General features: G+C 40.0%; 1 protein-coding gene across 2 annotated transcripts in view; it reads left to right on the forward strand.

Moving 5' to 3' along the window:
* Positions 1–21,124, forward strand: part of COLQ (collagen like tail subunit of asymmetric acetylcholinesterase) — a 43,727-nt gene that overhangs the window by 2,798 nt on the left and 19,805 nt on the right. Inside the window, exons 2-8 of one of the 2 annotated variants that reach the window (XM_032707561.1) lie at positions 10,651–10,763; positions 12,644–12,748; positions 15,103–15,147; positions 15,885–15,911; positions 17,317–17,388; positions 19,803–19,865; positions 20,884–20,910. In XM_032707561.1, the coding sequence (XP_032563452.1) occupies positions 10,651–10,763; positions 12,644–12,748; positions 15,103–15,147; positions 15,885–15,911; positions 17,317–17,388; positions 19,803–19,865; positions 20,884–20,910 (452 nt within the window). The remainder of the gene's footprint in view (positions 1–10,650; positions 10,764–12,643; positions 12,749–15,102; positions 15,148–15,884; positions 15,912–17,316; positions 17,389–19,802; positions 19,866–20,883; positions 20,911–21,124) is intronic. The other variant, XM_032707571.1, reaches the window with a different exon arrangement.

Raw genomic sequence — 21,124 nt, forward strand, 5'->3', positions numbered from 1 at the left:
TTAACAGTGAGGATGTTTTTAAGCAATAACTTGTTTTTCCTATAGTCGGGAAAACGCATTTGGGAATTTTCCAGGTATCTCTGAAAACTTCTGGGCTAAAAATACTTTTATTTCTTTTCTCACACATCTTTGCATAGCAACAGGTCACAAATAAAGAGTTTTATGGGTCACAAAGCAGTAATTAGAAAGCAGAGATAAACAACCAGTAGAATTGGAAAGTGTTAGTAGAACAATAGGGTAAAGAAGAATAATCTGGATCTTTGTTTTGCTGCCATCTCCACCTTATAGTCCCATCAGCCTCAAGCAACAGTGCATCCTTGTTTTTGGAAGTATTTTGAATGTCGTGTCAGCTCCAAAGAGTTGAGTCTGCTGCTGCTGAAGCATCGTTTTTGGAGAAAATGCTTCAGGGAATAATATTACAACATGCTTAAGCATGTGGCTGTGGTTCCGTGTGGCAGCAAAAACTTTTCAGGGTTTTTCATGGTAACCTGAAAATACCTATCGTATTCCACTCTTAAACTACTGTGTTTGTATTGTCATTTACAACTTTTTTTCGTAGCTCTGCTCTACTGAGGTTCCTGCACTGTTGCACTCACATGATGAAATCTAGGCATGAGTTCTATCATAATTTTTAGTAGGGCTACATGAACCAGTCTGCACCTTGTAAGAACCAGCCTGAAGGAAGTCACCTTTCAAATTCAGGTAGTAGAAAGACTCTCTTCTCCCTGCCTCATTCCTGCTCTGCTATTCTGCTCATCCAGACCCAAAGTTTCTGAGGTTTTGCAGAGAGATGGGACAGTATTTAAATCACCAGCAGCAGCCAAAGTAAAAGAACTGCATCTCAGTGCTTCTTCTGACCCAAACTGCCTTTTTTGCATGCCACATATGCATCCCTTGATTCAATCTTCTCCCACAATCAATTTTGATGCATAGTCCCATGGACAGAATATAGCTGAAAAATTTAAAAGAACTCAATGGGATGGTAATATGAGAGCAATATTCCTTACACTTTCTTTACCTTTTTTCCTATTATTTTCCTGAAGAAAAGGAACATCATGTGTCACTAGGCATGAGACTTAGCTTCTTTGAGTCAGGAAGGTGTCATATTCGTAACCAGACCTCGTGTGGCAGAGCTGCAGAAAACAGTTTAGTTTTCTTGTGGACCAAAACTGTTGGAGCCATGGTGATGGGCAAGGTGGGTTGGGAAGAGGAGCTGTGAGGGATGACAGCCTTGGCTGGGCCATATGAGGAAGGGACACTGGTAGCCACTGTGGTGCTGTGGTGTGGAGAGAGGGTATTGTACATTTGTGAGAGAAATAGTGGAGAGAGAGAACACAAAAGCAAGTGTTCCTGACACGGAGGGAGTTGGGATCCCAGCTGTCATTCTCTAAAAAGAATATCTGACCCGATCATCAGGGTTTGGGGTTTTATTCCTCTAATGGAACAACCTGCAGAAACCCTAAATAATGTCAAAATAGACAGCAGAGATGTCAGGTGGATGGGTTTTTTTGTTTCTAAGGAAAGCTGTGGTTAGATTAAAATTCCTGAGGGAAATCAGCCACTGGGAAAGGCTACAACTTCATTAGGAGAAGGAATGCAAAGTATCACTGGCCATAAGAGAGGGCAGTCACCTGGCTGTGGATCTGGCTAGCCAAAGGTCTTGGGGCAGGGCATTTAACAGATTTCTGGCTCATTTGTGACTCACAGAAACCTGAAAGGGAGGCAAAAGATTCTTTCAGTAGAATCTCTGTTCAGCTTGAGAGAAAAAAATTATCTTGGGTTTGGCAATTTGAGCTTGATGGCCCAAATGGGTGACTGGAAAGATAAGCCATAGGAAGGGTTGTTTAATGGGTACCCATCTAAGCTGATAAAGAAGGCAGTTGCTGAGCAGCCTCTGTGGAAAGGCTTGGACTGGTAGCAAAATAACAGTCTAGAATGTTGCTTTAAGTAAATGGGTCTTTAAAATAAACACAATTAAAAGAAACACTGATTTGAGTTTGTCTGTATATTCTCCCCTGGTAGATATGACCTGTGAAAATCCCAGACTGAGTTTTCTGCTCAGACCAATTCATATGATACTCAGGGAAGAAATTACCTTAGCATTCACAGACTCTTCTCTGGTGGCATACACTGCAACGCCTGTCCTGAGTAAGGTGAGAGCAGAGCAGCCACACTGGTGCACAGCCTGTCTGTGACTCATGCCTACATCCACCTTCATATCAGGAAGGGCAAAGGGAAGACTGATGTAATCCACAGTAGCAAGGGAGTCCCAGGAGATCCTGTGAAATTAGCAGTAGACCATTGAGTGGAAGCCCACTTGGTCCTGTGGGTGAGGGACAAGGAAAGGACATCAGAGGGAGCTCAGGAGGTTGTGGCATTTGTCTTGCACCAGTAAATAAAAATCAGAAGAGGAGACAGCCACTAGTAAGGAAGCTGGAAGTTGGTTGAAACAAGCTCTGGTCTTCTATGCAGGAGGGGAAAGGAGCTTCTGCCCTGCTTATGTCATTACTGGATGACAGGGTGCTTGGCTTGTCAAAAAATGTTCAGTGATAATGCATATGAAGGGAAGGGGTTCAGTGAAACACTGCTTAAGGTATTACAAACATTCATTTGTTCAAGAAAATGCATTAAAAAGAACCATGCAGTCCCCTGTGTTCCACTGCTACCCTTGGTTTCATAATAAAGTTGACTTTGTTGGCTTCATGTGGTGAGCTGATGAGGACAGAGGCATCCAGAAACAGAGAAGCCAGATTTGATACCCGTGCTCCTGAAGTACTGGAAGATGAGACTACACCAGTGATCAGTTAATTTTTTTTTTTTCTGGGGCAACATTTGTGTTACAAGTAAGGCAGCTGCCCAGCTTGAGACTGTGGAAGCTCCTCTAGAGACACAACCAAACAAAACCAGTATTTTTTGGGTGGTAGCTTGTGATGAAGAAGTCCAGCTGCCAGGGACAGAGGTCAGTACAGGAGCTGAGGCAGTGCTTGCTTGTCTTTCCAGCAAAGGAAGCAGTAACTGATCTGAAGGTTTTCTGTAACCTATGAATGTTTCTGACAGGCAGCAACCAGTCCAAAAGGAAACCTCAGCTGAAAGCAATGCTGCAGCTGGCATGGAGATCCCCGCTGGCCTGAGTAAGCTTGTCCATTCAGTGTCATCGCCATGAATGAACATAGCACTGTTTGTAGCCCACAGGTATTGGACATCCTGGTGAACATCAGATTTTTGTTTCCTCCACTGGAAAGTGGAGGCTTGAATTCCAGCACAGCAAAGGAAACTAATTCAAAATCAGGTGTTTTCAGTGAAAGAATGGAAGCTCCACTGACAAGCAATTCAAAGTCCTGTAAAATCAGCTTAGTCCCTATGTACTTGTAGTCAGACAGTGTTTGTAGACCTCTGCCTCTAGGATAAACAGTCATTTGTCATTTTGTCAATACTACTAAACCCTGCACAGGAAGGCAACATTCTTTGGCTTCGTATTTTAGCATCCTTGTTTTTTACAGTCTTTTTCCTATCAGACACTGGGGCTTCCCGTGGGTGGGCTGCATTGGTAAAGGAGCAACAGCAGCATGATTGCAGCAAAAGAAACTGCTAATCTAGTTACAACTATAGAAAATGTCATTTGTGTTTAGATAGAAGGAAGTTTGTTGTCATGATAGACCCTTTATCCTGCACTCTTTAACTCTTGGTGCTAGGATGATGTACGATTGCAGAATCAGGGACCACATTCGGCTATAAGGCAGCGTAGGACTCAGCCAGGACATGGCCAGGAGATCAATCTCATGCTGCAGATTAGTAGGTAGAAGAGAACAGGGAAAGCCCTTCAAATCTAGGGAGAATTGTCTGAGGAAGTTCAGATATAAATGAGAGAGAAAAAACCTCACAGGAATTAACAGACCCAACCTAGATGTTCTATTTCTTCCTTTCTCTCCAAGGAATCACCCTTTTAATGGAAAGGAAACTGGGGGCATGCATTCTGTACTCACACCACTGTAAGGGTGACAGGACACTTGGGAAGAGAAGGTGGAAGAGAAGAATGCTTAGGAGGACTGAAACATTGAGGGAAAAAGAGGCTGTTAACCGTTTTTCTCAGAAACTAGCAAGCGTGTATGGATAAATGCAGGCACCTGGGGAATGCACACAAGTTAAGGGAGATGCTTCATCTAAAGCAGGCAGTGCTACAACTTCAGATTTCTTCTACCTAGGGAAGTGTCAATTTATTTTTTTTTAGCTTCTTGAAACTACAAAGTTAATGATTTTTTACAATACCAAGTCAATACAGGGTTGGGTTTTTTCTGAAAGGCAAAAGATTCAAGTCAGCTAGGCAGGGAATCTGTTGGAGCAAGGGAGTCATGAGGAATTAATCTAGATCATAGCAACAAACTTTCAAAGAGGACTTTGGAGGCTTTTCTCTGAAGTCTTACTGAGCACACAGCAACACCTACAGTCTCATAGGGATTTTCTGAGTATGTGGTGGAGCAACATCAAAGTCAAGTACATGTTTGATCTATGTCAGCACTAACAGATTATGATCTTTCAGTTGCAGAAGAGTGGCACTGGTGCCTCTCAGCTTTGTTGCTACTGGTCTCACAGATAAAGTGGGAGAGGACTGTGTGGTAGTGAATGACATGTAGAAGTCTTTCGGGGCTGATGCAGCAACCATCTTGCATTAATCTTTAGGGTTTCAGGCTCTTCTACAGATCATAGTAGGTTCTTAGGCTTTAATATTGAGAGTATTTTTATATTGCTTGTGTGACAAGTGGCTGAGTTTTATGATCTGGTTCATAAAATGATTGAGATGAGATATTGTTATTCACCAGATTGGAATTTTGTTTCTGGTATTGTAATTGAGTTATCCACAGATTTGGGGGACTTGCTTAACTTCTCTGTGCCTCAGTTTCTCATGCACTGAAGGGGAACACGTAGAGTTGTCAACATTGTTTAGCAGTGTCTAAATGCTCTGGACCTCCGTAAATGGAAGGCAATAGAAAGCAAACTGCACAGAACAGCCCTGATGTGGTTATCAGGATTTATAACACATGGGTTTATTTTATAAACTCGTATTATAACCCACTGAAGTGTCCACCCATCAGATTTTACTGGGATTTTTTCACTGTTCTGTGAAACTGGAATGCAGAGCCAACACAAGCAAATCTTTCTCTCTATATATATATCTGCTCTCAGAATTTTTCTTCTGCAATCAGTCTGAGGGAATAGTATATAATTTTCTGGCACGCACATTGTCCTTATATATGCACACATATATGTCTGAAATGTTTGCATACAGGGAGTAAAAGGCCTTTCTTTTGCTTAAAATCTCAGACTCCTTTGTTTTCCTGTCTTGCCATGTCTGCAGTGTTTTCTAAGGCTGACCTGCGAAGATGCAGCAGCCTGTCACTCACCAGCTGGGCTGCTCAAAGACACTGAGGGATGTGGGTTAAATATTAGGTAGGGATGGAGGATAGAGTGTCCTTGCTCCTCTGGCCAGGTTAATATCCAGATCCACTGTCCAGGCAGTGTGCCAGGATTCATGCTGTTGTCCAGCTTTTTGAATGTCGACTGATTTTTAAATATTTTATTTATTTATTTATTTATTATGACAGCTTCTGAGTCTGTTGTGAGTCACCAGCTGGTAAAATACACATTACTGCTGCCAGAGTCTGTAGTCACTGTGGGGATTAAAAGTAGAGCATTTTCAAATTTTTATGAGATTTTCTTGACTGTGGTAGGTTAGCAGTTGAACTTGACCTTAGAGGTCTTTTCCAACCTAAAGAATTCTATGATTCTATGAAAGAAACTTGCAAGGTTTTGTCTGGATTTCTTAATTTTCTGAAGTTAATTGACTTAATTTCTGATCCATTTTACTCTGTTCCTTAAAGACTCTAAAGCTCCATTTTAAGAAAGATGAAACTAAAAGCAGAGGAGAGCTGCAGTTCCATGTCTTATCCTGTAACTCCCATGGGGACTTCATGGGTAACCACCTCCTCCAAGCAGACACCATTACCTAAGCTTGATATATTTCTCTGGCATACTTAATCTGGTTTATAGGGAAGATACATTTAGACCATCAACTATAAGTCTAAATACAAAAAGGTACTGAGACTTGCAGACTATTTGCTAACCTGACTGTTCAACCCAGCTCCTGACATAAGCTGTGTTGCCATATCTGCTTATATGCCTTTAAGGCACTCTTTGTGTCACAAAGCTTCATAAAACACACTTTAAAGAAACTATGTTGTTAATGCTGACACATATCTTTAGGGTTTTTGAAGGAGAGTTTAATACCTGCATCTGCTCTATAAATAAAGGGTTTTGACTTTTATGGCTTTCAAAGGACACTTTTAACAATCTCTTAACGTTTCCTAACTTAAAAGGAAAAGTGCCTTAGGTCACCTTGCAGTAGATGTACAGAATGGTACTGAGTGGCTGCAGTCCATGGCACCTGCTGTCCTTGCAAGGAGGTTAAGAGGAGCCTGAATGAATAACAACAAAGCAGATGAAAGTCTCAGTTTCAGCTGGACAAGCCCACATTCATAATTGACTAGTCTGCCCAGCTTGTTTATTATTAATTCTAAGAGCCATCCAAGTAGGAGAAGCACCTGTGATGGGGTGTCAGCTATCAGAGGTCTCCATCTAGCAGAGTCTTGTCTGTCACAAGCTGGGCAAGCCACCAACATTGCTGTCAGGGTGAGAAGCCTTTGGATAACAGCTCGGCTTCCCGTCAGGGCTTGCTGGATCAGTGTGGTCATAAATAGGAAGGGAAACACATATTAAGTATCCTTTTCCTTTCTTGTCCTTTCCTCCTGGCATTTGGCCTACAGCTTTGTGATTTTAGGATAAAAGTAATTTTTGTGGTTTATTGATGATTTTTTTCAATGAGATCCTGTAAATCTGACTCGAACCCAGGGCAGGACTTCTCTGGTACCTGCGGTGCAGCTGTGGGGGTTCATAGGGCCAAAGGTCAGCTCCAGAATCAGCTCTGGGAGGCCTGATAGACCTCATATGAGCCCCACTCCAGGGGACTCAGATTGGGTGAAGGCTTCTCTCTGGCTCTGCTTTGGACCATCTCAAATAAGAGTTGTTCCAGCTGTGGTCATAAGCAGGTCTACGGAACAAAACGAAAATTGCAAAAGCTTGTCTAAAATATGTTGTTCTCTGAAGCAACCATTGGCAGTATACCCATAGATGTATGTAGTCACTTTCTTAAATTGGATTAATTTATAGTCTGGACCATAAAAATAATTCGAAAATGGTAAATACTTTCTATTTTAAAGCTATTATAATTTTTATGTTCTCTGAAAACAACTGTCTCTTAGTCATGTCCTAGCAGTTTTTCATTTTATCTTGTTTCTCTTATTGAATATGTTGACATATTCTTGACATTGAAGTTGTTGAAAGAGCAGTTTCCATATGAGATATGTAAACGCATGCTCTGTGTAGGCAGGGTCTTCATATTTCACAGAAAACTATGATGGTCCTATTCTTGGGCTGAGATTTTTTCCACTGGTGGGGATTGGAGTATTTTGAAGCTGTTGTTTAGCAAACAAAGCTAACCTGGAGCCTAAAAATATGCATGGCATTTGCAGAGAGTCTGTAAGCCTGCCAAGGTAACCCTTTTGTGACATAAATCAAGGTAATACTATAATGGTTGTACATCTTGGGGCTATTGCAGTTACTTACAAAATCCATACCAATGAAATGTGGTCCTTATCGGAAGATCAGATTATAACAGTTGTACCTGTAGTCACTTTGTGAATCGCTCATTGTTTTCTCTCTCTGCTGCCATATTACCTGTAATACATGAGTGTGGGAGGTCCTTGGGTCCAGGCCACCCTTTTCTTAAATACTGGCTTGACAAATACACCTTCCAGGATGTAGCCATGGTTACCGATGGAGCCTCTGAAATATTAACTACCCACATCATTATATAGATTATATCTGTCCCATATAGTACTATCTATACTGTTAATGGAATCTAGTTACTTAGTATATAACAATAGCATCTATTAAAATCATAGAATCATAGAATCAACTGGGTTGGAAAAGACCTCCGAGGTCATCAAGTCCAACCCTTGATCCAACACGGCCGTGGTTACTAGACCATGGCACTAAGTGCCGCATCCAATCTCATCTTAAAAACCTCCAGGGACAGTGAATCCACCACCTCTGTGGCAGCCCATTCCAATGTCTGACTACTGTCTCTGTAAAGAATTTTTTCCTAATATTCAATCTAAACCTCCCCCGGCACAGCTTAAGATTGTGCCCTCTTGTCCTACTGTTGGTTGCCTGGGTTGTAGCCCACCTTGCTACAACCTCCTTTCTGGTAGTTGTATAGACGTATATAATAATAGTATCTATTAATATTTAGTATCTACCTAGTATCTATAGTAATAGTATCTGTTACTATTACTATTGACTAGATTTTGCTTGCTTCCACACTGAGATCAGTACATCTTATCACTTTTTATACCTGCAAACCTAAACTGGGTTTCAACCTAACCTGTGTTACAGTAGTATTGGTATAAGACTATAAGGACGGAAATCAGTGGCTGGTTTTTTACCAGCTTCATTAGCTATATCGTTTTTCTCAATAAAGACTATTCCACAGATTTGCAGACTTTTCTGCTAAAAAAGGAAAATCCAAATATTTTATAACCCAGGCCTGGACTTCACCCATGAGGACATGAGAAGTATCATATGAGTACTATAGATATACATCTATATTTAATCTTATCTTTGAAAAATATTTAAAAAGCAGCACTTAATTTTTTTTTAGGTAGTGGTACAACTGCCAGTAATGAACCCTTTTTTTACAGTGCCTGGTAGTGATCTCCTAGCAACTAAGCCACATCAGGCTAGTTTTGATAATCTTATTCTTGTTGAATGACAGTAATCCTATTGAAATATAGTTAGATCATCAATAAGGTAGTACTAAGAAAGATTATATTGGAATGTGGCCTAAAATAAAATAATAATCACACTTTATACCCTGTTAAATTACAAGCTGTCCATTGCTTTAATAAGATGCTATTTAGTCCCAATACAATATGTTCAAATACAATCCTGAAATTCAGACAACCACAGAAGTACATGTGCCAAAAATTGAAGAACTTGATTATGGCTGCATAAGAGTGATTGAAGCCAGTATAAAACTTAACTCTTCATATCTTCATATTTTATTCCTTGTGAGAGCTGGAGACAGGCAACTCAAACTTTTGCCGCTTTTTAAAGGTCATTGGCATTTTCAGTGTGTATTTAAAGCTTTAAATGAAACAATATATATGATTTTTTTTTTCAACAAATCTTCTGCCTTTCTCTTAAATTGAAGGTTTTGGCTGAGTTTCAAACTTGTGAGGAAAAGCTGAGAAAAAGTCTTCATTATGAACCCCTTCAGACTTTAATTGACTCATTCTCAAAGACATTATCACAAATAGTGTTTTGATAGAGAAAAAAAATCTGGATGACATGAACTACCCCTGAATGTTGCTCAATCACACTCCTCTGGGCAACTCTTTTCTGCACATCAGTACTGAGAAAATGCCATCCCCATTAATGTGGGATGGTGAAACTGATATAATACATTTGAAAAACTAAAAGTATCTCTGTCCTTTAGAAAATTTCCCTTGCCTTGGGACGTGACTAATATCCAGCCTGCAATTGATTTGCAAACAATCTAGCAATTTTGTCAGGTTTGTCTTCCCAGAAACTTAATTTAGAGATTTTCTATTAATACCAGATACTTCACCATAGGCTTTTCTTCCTACTGTATTTGGCTTCCTGCCACCTTCAGCTCACAGACACCCATTCCAGCTGCCACTAGCCAGAGGAAGAAGCCAACAGGCATAAATAAATATTTGCTGTCCTTGACAAAACCTTTGAAGAAGGCCCCTGCTCTGATCAGAAATGTATTTCCCTAGGAGTAAATAGATTCAGGAAAAAACCTACACTGTATAAATGCACCATATTAATATCCTTCCTCTGTGAATCTTTGGTCACAGCTTCTTACACTGTTGATGCAAGTTTACCTCTTACAAAAAGTTAAAGACATTGTCAAACAGAACTGAGATCCTCTTACCAATCAGTCAGTGACAAAACTATCAGCTAAGTCTGGGGTTCAGGGTGTTTATTCTTAGGAATGATGCACAAATCAGAAATAAAGCAACCTGGTTGCAGTCCCAGGGGAAATGCAAGCAAATATGCTGTGAAACAGTTTCCCACTTCCCACTTATCACAGCAATGCCTAAAGCGGTTTGGTTCGTGGGGAAGGTTGTGGGCAACAGCACAAGTGCTTCTCCGTTACAGCACACAGGCTGAAGCAGGGACCAGAAGAAGCAATTTGTAATACACTTTTGGAACAGAGAGGGGAGAAAATCATAAATATTTGATTTGTTTTCTAATGTTGCCTATCTGAAATTTTCCAAAATCAGCCTGTGTCAGAGCCACATTAAGAGCTTAAAACTCTGCATAGCCTTCAGCATGAGAAGGAACTTACAGCCTTACGGGCCCACCCAGTTTCTTAAATCCCTGCATGGATTATGGTGTTGCGATCAATGCACGCAGGATGGAGGAAAATCCTGAGAATGGAAACTTCTCTTATTCTGTAAGAAATGTTTGTGCTGTTCAAGACAACAGATGAGTGTTTGTATTGAACAGATCTCCCTTGTTTGGAACAGAAGAAACAGCTCAACTGCAGAGCGTGCTGCCTCCTTGGCCCTCCTCCACCACCCCTGTTCCCACCACCGTACTTCAGACACAGCTGGAGCACTGTAAGTCTGGCCTGAAAGCCTCTCTCTGCTTTTACATGACTTTTAATGTGTGACAAAGATGAAGCATCCTCTCAAGCATTGCTTTGTGGTGTCACTCAGCAAATGCTCCTGGCTGTGTTGATATGGCTCTGTTAGGACAATCTCTCAACATCCCAGACTGGGACTTGAAGTAAATCCCAAATAGATCAAGGAATTAAATAAGGCTGAGTTTGTTCAGGCAGTTAATTAAATTAACTTAACATATTCTCCTTACTCTATTTTGGGACTTTCGGAGTAAGGCAATCCTGAACTAAAGGAAATGTCAATGCAATAAATCCAATAAAGACAGAAAGGCACAGTTCCATTCTGCCCAATGATTTCAGGGTGTAGATTATGTATATTTCCTGTTTTACATCACATTTCCTTTACCCAGTAGGTGAAATGAAGGTCCTGAAATCCTCCTATGGAATCTATTCCCAGCATTTCATTTTGCAGGAAGACAGACAAGTTTGAGTTGCTGGTATGCAGTTTTCACTTTCCCACCTATGCACAAACCTGCTGTACATGACATGTATCCATACACATACATTAACAAACGCAACATACAGAACACAATGGGTATATGATATAACACTTTGCTCAATTACTCTTACTGATAGGGTCTGTTAACTCCAACATATCTTTCATCCAAATTTTTAAGAATTTTTATACCCATTCAGTAATTCCTATTCTTAATTCTACTGTCCATTTACCATATACAAATACTGCAATTATTGCTAGTGTTATGTAAATAATGATTGGTAAGATGTCAAACAAGATCTAACCCAAGAAAAAGTACAGTGTAAAATCCTCCATTGCCTTGAGAGAGATCAAGATTGAACTCAGGGTGCTATTCTCTCCAGATCAAAAATTTAGTTGCCCCTGCTTTCCTCATCGCCTCCACTGTCTGTGCCTTGATTTCCACAGAAAGTACACTCAGAGACAAAACCTCTCAAGGAATGTGGTGTACTCCTTCAGTGAGGACAAAGTTGGGACTAGGGTTCCTGAGATTCCTGTAAGCAGCCCAGAGAGTAACCCGAGCATAAAGTCATCCTTCACACCACCTCCCCCATAAAAGCATGAAATAAAATAAGTAGTTATGAACAGGGTGGAAGCCACATGAATTCATGAGCAGTTTTTGCTTTGGAGTCTGTAGCGAGAGCTTTTCTGGAAAGCAGCCTTTCATGTGGGAGCTGAAGATCAGTTGTGTTAATCCAGTGTTTCTGGCTCAGTGTTCATCTGTGTTTCCAGGGGAGATCACCTTTGTCACAGGACATAATAAGGCATTTTACTCATGAAAGCTTAATTTTGAAGTCAAAAGATCAGACATCCATTGATCATTTACGGCATCGTCTCTGATCTGCAGTGAATGAATGTCTGCGGGTTAGTATCTTCTGGAGCGAAGTTCATGCTGCCTATGCCCTCCCTGAGTGTAGTATCTATTATTAGAACAAAGACACTATTCTAGGAGAGGAGCTGCTACTTGCAAAGTGGGACAGGGAGAGCAGGGTCAGGTCTAAGAATAGGCCAGGGTCCCACTCTGGCTTGGAGACACAGCAGCCTGGCTGTGATGTGCCTCTGTGAGAGGAGAAGGAGGAGGAGGAGGAGGAGGAAGAGGAGGAGGAAGAAGAGAAGGAGGAAGAGGAGGAGAAGGAGGAGGAGGAAGCTTGAGGCAGGATGTTATGCCGAAGAGCTAATGTTCAAACATCCACGAAGAGAACCTTCTGACAAACCCTAGGCTTCTTCCTAAGAGTGTGAATAAACTCTCTTGAGACTGTAGCGTGTGGTGGCTGGATTTTTATGCATTTCTCCAGCAGGTTACATGTGACTGCATGTTCACCCATATGTCTTATGTTTGGTAGAAGCTGCTTGATGTGGATATGGAAGAGTTGTGTCATGAGCTCCAGATAATACAGGCTTCTTCTCTGCTTGAATCACACTGTCCTTCTGGGCCTCCTGGCCCCCAGGTGAGTGATGCATTCGTGATAAACCACATTATTCTCTCACTTGCTCCAAGGTCCTTATAAAGCTGTGAAACATCTGAAAATGCTTTTTACAACTTAATAAACATACCAAGCCCTGCTTAATTTCATTTTGATATGACTTTGCATAAATCGTGTAGGCTTTTTACCCTATGTTCTCATCCCTGCCTTGAATACTCCAGTCTATTTCAAGCTCACCCTCCATTTTTGTGGAGTTCTACGGGGGGGGTAGCACACATCAAAAATCCCAGAGGCATCATCACTACTTTCAGAGATTCCGTAATGTGGAGAAGATCATCAATTTACCTTTCCATTCCAGTTTGTTCCCTCCAAAGAAAAGTGAGACTGGTGAGGTACTTCCAGTTTCTCCGGGAGCACAGGAAGTCCTAATCGATGTGTTGTGCCTGGTTCTTTGGAACAGTGATCTTCCTCAAGGCCCCTGCATGCCAGTTTATTACAATATAGCTAATAGCAGAGATGGCACTGGGCCTTTGCTGCAGCAAAGCTGTGACTGAGGCTTTGGCAGCCTGAGAAGTTAACAAGCACCCAAACACTATTTAAAAAGTATGGACAGTACATCAAAATAAAGGTTCAGTTATGTGACAAAAAGCTCAACTTTAATTATTTAGAAGTCAGTATTTCAGAAGGTTGCAAGGTGAAAGCCACAAAGTTTTCTTTTTATAGAATCATGGAATGGTTTGTGTTGGAAGAGACCTTAAAGATCACCTAGTTCCAACCCCTCATGAACCTTGTGTTTATCGTCCTGCCATTTTGTCTTTGCTGAGTTGCAGGATGAGGCGGTTTCATTTTGCATGAGAATGATGAGTAGTGGTGAGAAGAGATGGGAGGTGTTTCTCCAGTCCTGTATTGAGAAAAGCCTCTGCATTATGAAACAGCCCTGCAGTATGGTTGGCCATGATCCAGAGATGCCATACATGTGAAAGAGGCAGTTGTTATTTCAGTCTTCACTAGACTGTTTTAAGAAAAAAAATCTCTTAATACTGTCCCTGGCTTACACTGGAAGAACAGTAATGTTAATTCTATTGTTCTACAAAGTCCATTGCTATAAATAATATTAATCTTTCAACCAAATGACCTATGATCCCTCCAAGAACATTTTTAAATAGAGCAGGCTGAGAGATTTTATCACAACAGCAGACAGTAGAATGGGTATAACATGGCTTTGGAATTTTTAATTATAAATTACAGGACTGTGTCTTGTAAAGGGACAATGTCAGAACCAGCAGTCGCCTGGGTAATACTTTTGTGACAATGGCAGCCTGAAAAGAATACTACAATTACAAAAAGAGATCTACTAACTACTTCTGAATTCTTTTCTGCTGTAACCTGCATGGCTTTCAAAAGAGTTGCAAAAGCTCATACCGTTGAATCATAGCTGGATTTTAACACTTTTTCATAAAAAGGAGAATTAGATTTGTAGTGGCATAACTCGGACTATAATTCCTCCCATGTGTAACCTTCTAATGAAAGAAATAATGTAAATTTTGTCTCTGACTCTAATAAGGTGCATTCTGATTTACACTACTGAAAACCTAAAATAACTATACTGACTAAAATAGTTGGAGTAATTTGCATTTGATGGTACATTTTACTCCTATTCATGTACAATTTACATAACATTTTGGACAGTATAAGGCAGCCAGGATTCAAACCCGGAATGAATGATTGTGAATCTAATGCTTCTCTGATGCAGGATCATAGGATTTTTTTCCTTAGTCACTCAAAAATAAAAGGTGCGCTGTGAACTGAAGCATTCTACAAAAAAAACTTTTTTTTTTATTTTTTTTTTATGAGATGGAGTTCAAGGTCTCCCTGGATTAAGAAGTCTCCTGAAAGGAGAATCAGTCTGATTTGAGAGAGAGAAATATGTTCAGGATTCAGAAGCGGTGGCAATCCTCCGTATCCATCCCACCCTGCAGAGCCCATCCCACATGTTTTGTGCTACTTCCCCTACGATCCCTTTGGCTGACCTCCTTTCCCAGCCAATGTGGTGTCTCCATGTCCTTGTTGTTGCTAATTCTTCAGGACTCTGATAACGTCTCATCTTTCATTTGCCCCAGGCTTGTTTTTCTTTTTGGTCCTCTTCATCTATGAGATGCTCCTGCACTTCCCATGTCAGTCCAACTCTCCAGCCTCCTGTTTAGCAGTGGCACAGACCTGGTATTTAGAGGCCACATTCAAACATGTCAATCAGCACTTCAGACTTACAGGTTCACACTGTTCCCAGGAAACACCCATAGGGTCAAGGGTTGAGGGAAGACAACCATCAGTGCTCCCCACTAATGCAATTTAATAATAGCATTCACTTTTTTTCTTAGGGTCCACAAGGAATTCCTGGTATAATGGGACCAAAAGGGGAGAAAGTAAGTGTCTTTTGTTTTGGAGTTTGATAAGTTTTTGAGGGGCAAAGAAGTAGGGGAGGATGTTAAATTTTTTCCTTGTCTGTTAAGTGAACGATGAGTCTTATGAATGGGGAGATTTGCTTTAAATGGAATACAAAACTATAAATTGTTTTGAAGATATAATTTAAAACTTAATCTTTCAGTGTTTATTTTTTATCTTGAAATATTCTTACGGCTTCTCATGATAGGTACCTCTGTTTAGGGTATGCAGTAAGAAAGCAGCTCAGGTGCACAAGTCAGCAATATTACTGATCCAAAAGCCTTTGAGCTCCCTGTCCCTCTGGGAGGGTGTGAGAAGCAGAGCTCTCCCATGTAGTGTGAATTGTATGAGGCAGCTCAGGTATTAAAACTGGCCTATATGTTAAGTTATGTCTTCAGATATGCAAAACATTTGTTCGGTAATGATGCCTAAAGAACTTTATACCTGGAGCTGGGGATGTAGTTACATGGTTTGTTATACAAGGTGATGACTATAGATTTAGGGCTGAGAACAGAGGAAAGACCGAGGAGCTCTGATAAAGTAATTCTTCTCATTTTAGCTCTGAGTCTTGAGCACAAAGATATTCCCAGTGTTTTGTTTGGGCTTTTGTTGTGTGTTTGTTTGTTTTTAATATAAATACCGCAATGCATTGACTTATGGACCACTGTGCTTCATGTGGTGGCTACAAGACTAACATACTCCTTTCTTTCTCTGGCAGGGGGAGATTGGCAGGCCAGGAAGAAAGGTATGAACAAAGGTGCTGTCTCAGAAATCCATTGAATACTTGACACATAGCAGCTGCCAAAGAGGGGTGCAGACAACAGCTGAAAATAATTAGCTTATGTTGAAGTTTAATCTGTTTGTGCTGCTCTGACTGGTACCCAGAGTGGATGGCAGGGAACTCCAGGTGCAGGGCTGGAGAGCTGCCCCAGCTGGTTTGAATTCAACAAATTCCATCAGTAAAAGCATGGAGGAGAGTCAAACAGAGAGGGAAATTACCTGAATTATGTCTCTTGAGACAGAGGAAGCTGGGTATGGGAGCTATCATAAAAGGTGCATTAAAAAAAAGCCCAAAGCAAAATCAAAGTTTTTACTCTTCCAAAGTCTAAACAAGCCTCAGCCAGATAGCCCTGAAGGAGAAATAACCATTAATGATTATAATTCTGGATATTTGGCAACAATGCAATATGCTGACTACAATCCCAGGCTTACTTGGTGACATATGAGCCGTAATATATCATCAAAAATATGTACCCCTACATGTGATGAAACAGAATACGTTATCTCAGTCACTAAGTACATCCACTTAATGTAATTAACTTTAAAAGAAGACAGAAATGCAGAATGAAATCAGAGATACACTGAGGGTAGTCATTAACCAGGAAAAGAAGTACTCTTCTAATAATACACCAAGGATTTTAACACCTTTCTAATAATATACACCACCTACCAATCAGTAATTCAAATACGTATAAAACACATAAACAGAAGAGGCCATTTTCTTTCATCTATTTTGCAAATAGATTACAGAAAACAAAAAATAACAGTAAAAAAAAATATTATTTATATAAATTCAAAGGTTCAGAACAGTAATGTCTTGGAGAAAGTAACCCACCAATGTACAAGAAGGTGCAAACCTTAACCACAATACACTGGTACTTTCTCTTCTGACGAAACCTAGTAGGTTCCAAAAGAGAAGTCACTCAGGATGGAAATAAAACAGTATAACTCTCGCTAAAAGCTGTCTGGCCCTTGGGAGTTTGCTCTTGGCCCCAAAAGTCATGATGATGTTTCAAATATCGTATTGTCAAGTGGTGTAATGCAGTGGAATAGCATTAAACTGCAGCATTTTAGGAGATATTCAAAGAGTGATTTACGAGAAGTAATCAAAACAGATAAATAACTGTATGTATGCAGTTACTGCTAGTTATGTAGTAGTTAATAAAGAGCAGTTATAGCTAGTAATATAGGAATGTTTAGAGTAAGAACAATAGTAATAAGAATAGTTAGTTGAAGATTTGGTTCTGCTCTTATCATAACTTGGATTCACATGGATATAATTACATGCAGGTCTTTTTATCTCCTGTCTGCAGTAGAGTGTGTAGGAATGATGTTTTATGAATCATTGTAATCAATGTTTTTCGTTCAAGGGTAGACCGGGTCCCCCGGGTGTCCCTGGGATGCCAGGACCAATAGGATGGCCTGGACCTGTGGGACCGAAGGTAAGACTAAAATTCCCATCGAACAACCCGTTCAGCATCATGAGGACAGAATAGTTGTCTTAGAAATTCTCTAAACAACTATCTGCTGGAGGCTGGGAAGATGTAACAGCGCAAGGACACTCTGTGCTTGTCCCATTTCTTACACTGGTATGCCTAGTTTAGGATTAGGTTACTCCACCTTCAACCCAACCCCTGTAGCACTCCTTATGTTGATTAAGCATGTCAAAGGGAAATCAAAAATCAACCTAATAAAGACTTATTGGTAGGCACTGATGTCTCACAATCACGTGAATCAGTGTTTCTAAACTGATCATCATTTTATGATTATTCTTTATGATGATCCTTTTGCCTGAAGGTATACTGTGAGCCTATGTGATCAGAGGGAAAACACCAGACTGGTATCGGGTGAAAGAGACTACGAACCATGAGGATTGCTTATCACATCTCTGAAGTCCAATCCCACAAATGAAAATTCACAAATGAATATTCACAAATAAAAATTCACAAATAAAAATTCATTCCTGTTATTTTTATTAACCAACAGCAGAAGAAACGGCAGGACACACTTCGCTACTACAGAGTAGCTGCTTCATCTGCATTTATTATAAAAAATGTTTCAGGACAGTCCTTTAGTGAGTACTATCTTATGCCCAAGGTATACAGGTCTTCAGAGGAGTCTCAGTTTATGGAGTTTCTAGTGGGACTTTAGAGATAACTTGCTTTTCTTCAATCCAGTATGCATTAGGGAAAAGGACTGCACACAATCCTTAGTTTGAAGCTGCATTTTCCAGTAAATCTTTGATTCTTCAGTTTCTCTATGAAGGTTGATGCCCTCACCTCAGAGAATGTGATGCAGTAGCTCTTGATATTACAAGAATAATAGTACATGACTTCTAATTCAAGCCACATCTAGAAGCAGACCGCCAAAACCTTTACAGCTATTTTAGATGAACAACATCACATTATAGTATGTGGGAATGTAGACAAGCAACAAGAGAGTTTGTACTTAAAAGAAATCAATGAACTGTGAGATGGGAAATGGTGTCCTCCCCAAACAAATTTAGTGTTATGATTTCCCACAGTGGGAACAGTGAGGGCAGAGGGAAGGTTCAACTAACTTCATAGTCTTAGTGAAAGAAGAGAGCAAAGCAGACAGAAAACTCGTTCACTTAGTCTTTTCCTTATATAGGCTTTAGCTTTATTTATGCAGTCTTTCTAATTTTTATTTAATCTCTTCTGTCTACTACTATGCTTTTTCATCACATTCCTAAAAGCATCCCTCACGTTCAGTAGAAATACTTTTTTCTATACTTTAGCTGCAGTTCTTACTTGCTGTTTGATTTCACTTCTGCTTTTATTATCTCATCTGATACCGGTCTCCTCTGTTCTTCAGAAAAGTTCACAGCTTCACTTCTTCTGGTTTTTACAAATTTTAGTTTCCTGCCTGTCAGTGAAGGCTCCAGCTGAATACACCCCAACATATCTCTGGGCTCATATCAATAGCTTGTGTAATTGATTGTGTCTCTCATTCCTTTTTCCCCCGTCTCTGATCTTCTCAAAGTTCTGACACTCATCTTCACCATAAACATTTGCTGCATCCTCTTCTTGCTGTAAATCTCCAGTGTGCTGCTGTTTGGCTTTATTTCCACATATCCACCTCTGTGGATATTTGCTATTTCTTCAGCTGGGTCTCCTTCCTTGTCTTTTCTTTCTTTGACACAGCCTTAGTTCGGTCTTTATTTCTCCTACTTTGTTTCTTCAAGTCTTTTCTGTAGTTTGCTTTCTTTCAAGTCTCCAGGGGCAGCAGCCAATGTGAAAATCCCCTCCATTTTTAGGACACTGAAAGCTGAAGGAGAATGAGAGGCAAATGTATTCTGCTAGTAGTGCTGCTGCATGTCTGGCCGTCTACTCCATTATTTCATGCTAGATATAATTAGCTGACAGTAGCCAGAGAAGTTGTCGTAAATTTTTTTCATGATTTACTGGCTCCAAATGACTGTACAGCACGTGATGTCTCAGAACTTCATTAAAAGTAGTCACTGTGCCTCCCCAAGCCATAAGGCATGCAGCAAAACACCTTTCTTATCTGCAACCTAGTGGAAGTGGTGCCAGGTAGAGACAATGCACCTTCATGCAGAAAAGGTGGTGGTGATTTGCTTGCATGTCCTTTAATAACATCTGGCAAAACTGGAGCACAAGTTGTGCACACAAGAAAATGTAAATAGAAGAGTGAGATAACGTGGGGAGTCAGGCAGAATACAATTGCAATTGTATTCTGTCTACCAGAGGTCTACACTAAGTTCAGGCTTATTTCAACTATTTGACATAAAACCTGAACCACTAAACTGTCAGACATTCAAATATGGTGTCATCAGAGAGCCACAATCAATAACTCTCTTTATTGACCCCTTTAGGGTGAAAAGGGAGAATTGGGTGTGATGGGATTGCCAGGTACAAGAGGACCAATGGGCTCCAAGGTTTGTTAACCAAGTGCTGTGTTTTCAGACATTGGTTTCTAACACTCTGCTGACAGCTGCTTCCCTCATGAATTTGCTGGAAAACATTTATCGACATATATCTTTTCTAATACAGCTAAAAAGATATGCTCTGCGCCAAGCGAGGTTATGTTGTGTGGTTGGGCTTGGCTATGTTTTTAGCTTTTCCTAAAAACGTTTTGGTATAAATTATTGTAGCTTATTTTTAAAGCAAATTCACATATAATTGTATCACACTAGAAAAATGAAGTTCTGCAGCATTAAATCATGTCTGCAATGTTTTCTACCCACCTCATAGACTGTGGAGATCATTTTGGCCCTCTACTAAAACTATGCATATGTATTGACAGTAGGATAGAAGCACAATTTGGTCTGGATGTTCCAGTATCTGCACATCATTGTCTATATCATAGACCCTGCCTTTAAAAGTTTAAACCACAGCATTTTATGGTACTTCAAAAAAATTAGGTAATCAGTTTATTCAAATAAAGGACTAGAAACAAGAACTGAACACCATTATTTCCTGTATGTTTCTTTAAGAGAAACATCAGTTTTATATTAATGATCACATTAGATTACTTAGGTATTACTAAAAGATATTCCATGGAGGAAAGAAACCAATAAAACACAAACAAACAAAACAGAAGAGGAGTATTATTGCTAAAATGATTTTAGATTGTTAATTGTGGTATCCAATGCTTTATTCATTCTCAGTTACATTTTATTTCACTTGTTTCAATTTTAAAGCAATATCAAATCTGCTGGCTTTACCTGGCTTTTTCACATTGGCTTTTGGGCTGAGTTGTTGTGCCTTTAACTCATATTTCACAGTTCTGTTTCAGTGCCAATTTTAGGAGCTATAAATATTCATTTGCATTTACAAGTTGATGCAATTAATTATTTTTGCTTCGTTCTTTTTCTTCACTTCAAAGTTTGAAAGTCCGGCTTCTTGGGTGATCTCGAAAGCAAGAAGCATTAAAATATCTATCATTCCCTTTAGGGTTTTCCTGGAACTAGAGGAGAAAAGGTCAGTGTGACAATAAAATAATGTATCATTTAATATTGGGAAACAGTTGTGTTAAAAAAAGTAACTGTAGAAATGAGACTGAATTTTGATGAAGTCCCACTGAGAAATGAAAAACAAGTATAGAGAAGAAGCACAGTCTTGTGGCTTGGGCTGGGATGTTGAAGAAGTGAGTTTTACACCCTGTCTTCTTGTGGGTGAGTTGTACAGTGAACCT

The sequence above is a fragment of the Chiroxiphia lanceolata genome, chromosome 1, assembly GCF_009829145.1.
Source record: "Chiroxiphia lanceolata isolate bChiLan1 chromosome 1, bChiLan1.pri, whole genome shotgun sequence".
Lineage (NCBI taxonomy): Eukaryota > Metazoa > Chordata > Aves > Passeriformes > Pipridae > Chiroxiphia > Chiroxiphia lanceolata.